The 5,917-nt window shown below is 39.0% G+C and overlaps 3 protein-coding genes across 4 annotated transcripts in view; 1 reads left to right on the forward strand and 2 right to left on the reverse strand.

Moving 5' to 3' along the window:
- Positions 1-721: 721 nt before the first annotated feature.
- Positions 722-2,300, reverse strand: ndufa3 (NADH:ubiquinone oxidoreductase subunit A3). Its single transcript, XM_043261652.1, has 5 exons — positions 2,250-2,300; positions 2,011-2,140; positions 1,525-1,596; positions 1,341-1,418; positions 722-885 (listed from the first exon to the last, which is right to left on the reverse strand). The coding sequence occupies exons 1-5, from the start codon at positions 2,298-2,300 to the stop codon at positions 794-796; spliced, it is 423 nt and encodes a 140-aa protein (XP_043117587.1). The 3' UTR covers positions 722-793.
- Positions 2,139-4,694, forward strand: tfpt (TCF3 (E2A) fusion partner). Of its 2 annotated transcripts, none has more exons than XM_043261178.1 (6): positions 2,139-2,331; positions 2,417-2,700; positions 2,911-2,981; positions 3,681-3,750; positions 3,841-3,978; positions 4,540-4,694. In XM_043261178.1, the coding sequence occupies exons 2-6, from the start codon at positions 2,476-2,478 to the stop codon at positions 4,612-4,614; spliced, it is 579 nt and encodes a 192-aa protein (XP_043117113.1). In that variant the 5' UTR covers positions 2,139-2,331; positions 2,417-2,475; the 3' UTR covers positions 4,615-4,694. The 2 variants fall into 2 exon arrangements, with proteins under 2 accessions (XP_043117113.1, XP_043117112.1); XM_043261177.1 differs by having other exon boundaries at positions 2,142-2,331; positions 2,476-2,700.
- mrpl51 (mitochondrial ribosomal protein L51) overlaps positions 4,673-5,917 on the reverse strand; it is a 1,860-nt gene continuing 615 nt past the window's right edge. The window contains exons 3-4 of the mRNA XM_043261179.1: positions 5,892-5,917; positions 4,673-5,004 (exon numbers count right to left, since the gene is read on the reverse strand). The exon at positions 5,892-5,917 is cut by the window's right edge and continues 82 nt beyond it. Of these exons, the coding sequence (XP_043117114.1) occupies positions 4,808-5,004; positions 5,892-5,917 (223 nt within the window). The 3' untranslated portion in view covers positions 4,673-4,807. The remainder of the gene's footprint in view (positions 5,005-5,891) is intronic.

The raw sequence follows: 5,917 nt of genomic DNA on the forward strand, positions 1-5,917 counted from the left end.
TTATTAATGATGAGAATTATTAAAGCTTGCTCTGATGCCTTCATTTATTAACTTTTTCTATTATAAAAGGTCTTAACGCTAAAAGGTTAATCTCGCATATGTATATGCAAGTTTGATGGTATATATATTACAGCGAGCCCAAAAGTCTGAGAACAATTATGATCACGATTACAGTAATAAAATTAGCATGACTATGATATTCGGTCACATTCTGGTCGTCTGAGACGATTGAGAGTCACATAATCAAAAACACTGTTACACTTATTTTTTATTAAATGCATTATAATCCTTGAGCATCTCAGACTTTGGGACGCCGCTGCATGCTAGTCTCTATTAGTTTTGACTTTAATTCCTGAACTGACGATCTGCTGCTGAGCAGCTTTGACCCCTGCTCACAGTTTATTAAAAAAGCATTTAAAGCAGGACTTTACTTTATCAAGCCACCTGATATACTTCAGCTAGATAGAAAATGTTTTCTGATACTCTACGGATCAATGCCACATTTTTGACTCTTAAATGCTTTAACTTCATTAAACTGTATAGCCTTTCTTTTTTTTAAACAAACTTCAATAAACAAAGTTAATCTCTGTGATATGGGCTTGTTTCACTCTCTATGAACAAACGATTTGATCATTTATTTGTGTATTTTTGCGTTTATTACTAATATGGCAAGTCTGTGAAAGCCTAAAGTAGCCTACAATAATGAAGTAAAAACACACGGTTAATTAAATGAAGAGATTTTACTGAGACAGAGGTAAAGGTGAGTGTGACTGTACATGACTCTGAAGGGCTTTCACAGGTTTTTCAGCCAGTCGATGTTTTTTCCTTGAGGGTCTGAGGGATGCGCTGGAACGTCTGGCATGTTTCCATCGTCTCGAACCGGAACTGAAGAAATTTAAAGCAATTCAGGATGAGATGCACTGAGATAAGCCTCTTAATACAAACATCTGAGAATGAGCTAAAAGTAAATCAATGAATATAATAACAACAACAACATTTTTCATGTAACTAGAACTAAAGCTGAAACTAAAAAACAAAAAATAAAATAAATTATTTGATATTGTTTCCAAAGCTAAACGTTACGTGCTAAAATAACTACAACTGCAACAAAATCAATAAAATCGTAATAAAAACAAAAATAATTAAAAATAATTATAAAAACAATTATTTTAAATTAAAAATGGAAGATAATTCAAAATAACAGTATAATTTCTAAAAGATATGCACTATACATATACTCATAAATATATTGTTTTTATATATTTAACTTAAAATATTTTTAGATTTATTTACAAAAATCCCCTTTTCTGTTGTCAAGCATTTACACACATCATCAATACCTGGATAACTGTATGGAACAACGCTGTTCATCATGACGGAGTACTTTGTTAACAGGCTCAAAGCCGGCAGAAGCAAAGCTGAAACACATACACACACACACACACACACACACACACACACACTTCAGATTCATAAAGTCTAGAGATGAAGATGCATAATGTCGTGCATTTCTATCTCAGTCACCCAAAAATGCGATTCCACAGGAAACTGTGATCACGGGCTCTTTGTTCCAAGCGTTCTTCAAAAACCTGCCGACTACAGAAAGAGAGTTTTATTACACAGACAAGCCACAGACATACTGTCACATCTTAACAGCACAGTTCTTGACTAAAATCCACAGTGGTGCTTAATTTCTATGCCATAGAATACCATACAACACATCGAAAACAAGACTGATTCTGCCATGCTTTAGTTAGGCGTTTAAAGGCCTCTAACAAGCTGTTATATAATTGTGTTTAAAGTAGAGCAACGCGAACGACAGCTAACGTTAGTATGAGACCAAGGTCACTCTCGCATTCGCACGTTACACCAGCACTATTTTTAGTAAACGAATACATTGCATTAGATCTCACGAAGTGCCGGTCGACTCTAGTTTTGTAAACACGATTGAACCAAGCTAAAACTAAACGCAACATCTTTCAATCAGCTAACACTCAAAAATATACTCACTGGCCGCCATGTTTGCTTCTGTAGTCCTGTCTTGGGTATCGTGGGAATTGTAGTTCGATAACAAATCGACGCGTTGGTGACGCACTTGCTGTGGATTGGCTGAACGGTCAGTGACGTGTTTAAAACGCGACTAGTTGTTTCGAAAGCTGCAGTGTAGATGTTTACTTTAATTGTATCATGTAAAACAGGCTAATTCTTGCTTTTGTCAGATGTATCGTTTGAATTATGTATAGACGAACCTGACGAGGAGTAGAAAACCTACCTGCGAGATTTATAATAAACTGAATCATGTATGGCTCTTTACAACATTACTAACTAAAGGTAAGTACTGAATGTGAGCTCATAGAAAGCATGCTTGGTTTGTGTTGGATCAGTAGGATTATTAACATCTTTATCTGTAAACCAGTCGCGGGATATGCTGTTATATCAACTACAGTCATCTGTTTGTCTGTGGATGTGCTTCAGATGATGGAGGATTTCTCAGGCCTGGCTCTGCCTCCTCTGTTCGGGGGTCATATTCTGGAAGCAGAGCTGGAGACCGGCAGCGTGGAGCTGGGCCCCAGCGGCAGTGAGCTCCTGGATAACGACGGGGCCCCACCGGGCCCCGCACAGGACGGAGAAGATGAGAGGAGAGAGCTGGACAAGAGCAAGTATCACGCTCTCAGCAAGAGGTGCAAAGAGATCGAGCAGGTGAACAGACGCACACCGAACTTTACTGTAGAGGAGCCGCTTGACCCAAAGAATTAAAACTCACCCTCCCTCACTTTGACTTTCTTCCATGAGAAACAAAAACCTCAAAAAAGAGCGGTCAAGACATTCTAAGGAAGTCTGACGTTTTAGAACAGCGGGAAGATGTTTGTGGAGGTTTCTTGATCAAATGTCGTATGAACCTGTTCTCAGGTAAATGAGAAGATTTTGGGACGTCTTCACCAGGTGCAGAGACTAACACGCCGACTGAGGAAAGAAAGAAGGTACGCTGCGACATAAGCATGACTGCTCCTGATTATTCATTTTTCTATTAAGGAATAGTTTACCCAAAAATGAAAAAAAGTGCCGTAAACGTGCTCCCCTTCGGACCGTCCAGAGTTATTATGAGTGTGTTTCTTCATCAGTGGATGCTCTGCGGTGAATGGGTGCCGTCGGAATGAGTCAAAACATTCCAGAGAGAAAGAGTTATTATAGATTAGACTCATATTTTCTGGTTTAAAATGAACAAAGTTAACAAAGATGGGTTTGTTTCAGCGTTTGTCTGCTCCAGATGTTTTTATCAGCTGTTTGGACTCTCATTCTGACGGCACCCATTCACTACAGAGCCTTCACTGCAAAGAAACAGACTCCTCTACATCTCAGAGGCCTGAGGCGTTTGCCACCTGATAAAACGGATTAGCTGATTAATCCTTTGCTTATTTTTACAACAACATTAACTTTTATTCAAATGCATAGTTTACAGTTTTCCCTATATAATGAAATGAAGTGTCAACAATCAGAAGGCATTTATGTATTTAGAGTTAGAATAAAAATGTGGAGTCAAACATAAATTCATGGGTAGCACTGAAAACCAAAAATGCACTTGTTTTTGTCAATTTGCAAAAACCCACCCGATGCTGTATACAGTGAAGCTCTCACTTGGTACATTTGATGCTGTGTGTGTGTGTGTGTGTGTGTGTCAGGTTTCTGATGAAGACTCTGGACTCGTACGGAGATGATTACAGGACGGCGCAGCTCACCATCACCCTGGAGGTGCTTCGTTTAACCTGTTTAACACACAGCTGATCTTCACTATCTGTTCTGAGAGTGCAGACGTGTTAAACGCTCCTTGTGTTCATGCAGGACGAGGGGAAGGCTGGTTTAGAGACAGCTGCTGGTGCTGATGAAGACGGCTCTTCTCCAGCGGTTCCTCATCAGTCAGCAACCGGACCAAAGAAAAAGAGGCACCGGGTCCCAAAGGACAGAGAGCGAGACGCACAGGTCAGAGACACCGACCACATCAAAGCATATCCAGTCCTAATCATTCTAGAAACTTCCAGCATTACTCCAGTCTTCAGCGTCACGTGATCTTCACAAATCATTCTAATATAGTGGTTTGCTGCTCGAGAAACATTTCTGGTTATTATCAGTGTGAAAGTCATATTTAAGCATTTTTAAGGATTCTTTGATGAACAGAGTTTGAAATGGATATCTTTTGCAATGTTATAAATGTCTTGACCGTTGCTTTTTATAATTAAATACATCTTTTCTGAATTAAGAACCCAAACTGTAGCGTAGCAGTGACCGATGATCCATTCATGTATGTAAAATATTTTTTTGAATTATGGACTAAGTGTCATTTAGCTTCCAGTTCAAGTCTTAACTGACCTGGTTGTTTTTTTTGTTTTTTTAATTCATGTTCCTGTACATCACTAACTCTCACTCTTTAAAACACACCTCATGACTCAAGCAATCATTGGTTCACAAATGCTGCAGAGTCCATACCCAAAGTTAGAAGCAGCAGTAGTAGTAAGTGTAAGTGTGTGTGTGTGTGTCCGTCAGATGGAGTCGGAGCATGCGGTCCTGACCGAGGGTCAGTTCTCAGGATTCCCGAGCCCTGGTTCGCTGACCCCCTGACCCTCATCACTCCACTGCTTTTCTAGGACAGAAATTGTTTGTGGCAAAATTACTTTTTTTAATAAATCTTTTTAATGGGACTCATCAGCATCATCTGAGGTCAATCTTTGCAATCATGACAACATTTTTACAGTTTAATGAACGGGACAGCAGCTTTTGACACACACTGAATTCTGGCCGAGCGAAGGCGAGTCTATCTGTGTTTGCCGTATCTGTTGAAGCGGCGGTACAGGAAGCTGATCCTCTTGTCCAGGTTGTGCTTGTCCTCGGTCATCATCCGGTCTCCCACCATCCTCTTCTTCCTGATGAGCCGCTGGAGCTCGATTCCTCTGAAGCCCCTGAGCCACACCGGTCCTCGGATCAAGTCTTTCGGATGAGCTTTAAAATCTCCTGCGGTCAAAAACGGTCAAACCAGGTAACGCTGATCAATGGACAATACGCTTGTAGTGCTGATAGAAGATTTGCTAAATAAATTGCTGGTGATATGAACATTGTTTTCTCTCCTGGTCAATCCTTGTGTCACGATTTCCAGATTTAAGAGCGTTTTTTAATATTGTTTTTTTTATAATCCCTCTAATTTAACCCCGGTAGCACAATGAGATCCATTAGAACCAAAAAGAACGATTCATTTTACTGAATCTGAATGAATCAGTTCAAAATACAGTGACTCTGCATCACGTTCATGAACCTTTCTGTGAGGCATTTTAAAAGTTAATAGCTAAAATGTATATAATCATTTGATTTGCATGCAAATGTTCCTTATTCGTATTAAAAATTGTAATTAGGATATCTTTACTGCACGTTGACATTTTACTCAATGAATGCTGGCAAAACTATGAAGGATAATGAGATGTAGAGCACCTACAGCCTGCTTTTATTACAGCACTTCATGATTAATCAATGAGGATTAGCAAAAAACATCTTAAAACCTTCCTGCAGTGTCAGGTTCAGACTGACCTGCATTCACTTTTCAAACTGCTTAAACGTTTTGGTTTTTTATATATATATATATATATATATATATATATATATATATATATATAGGTATATCTCATTTAGGGTTATGAATGTGCATGCAACCTTGTGACACACATATTCAGGCTCCCTTGCAATACACCCCAAAAAAAATCACATAAAAAGAATAAGGACACATGTCAAACACTGTAAAATGAAATGCATGAGTTTAAAGCTCGCATGTTCGTTTTTAAGCTCAATAACTAGCCTGTCGTGGAATTACAGAGATGTAATTATTTAACAAGCAGCGGGAAGATGCTCACCCAAGATCCCGATGTTGTCATAGACT

This window comes from Puntigrus tetrazona, chromosome 16 (assembly GCF_018831695.1).
Source record: "Puntigrus tetrazona isolate hp1 chromosome 16, ASM1883169v1, whole genome shotgun sequence".
NCBI classification, from domain to species: domain Eukaryota; kingdom Metazoa; phylum Chordata; class Actinopteri; order Cypriniformes; family Cyprinidae; genus Puntigrus; species Puntigrus tetrazona.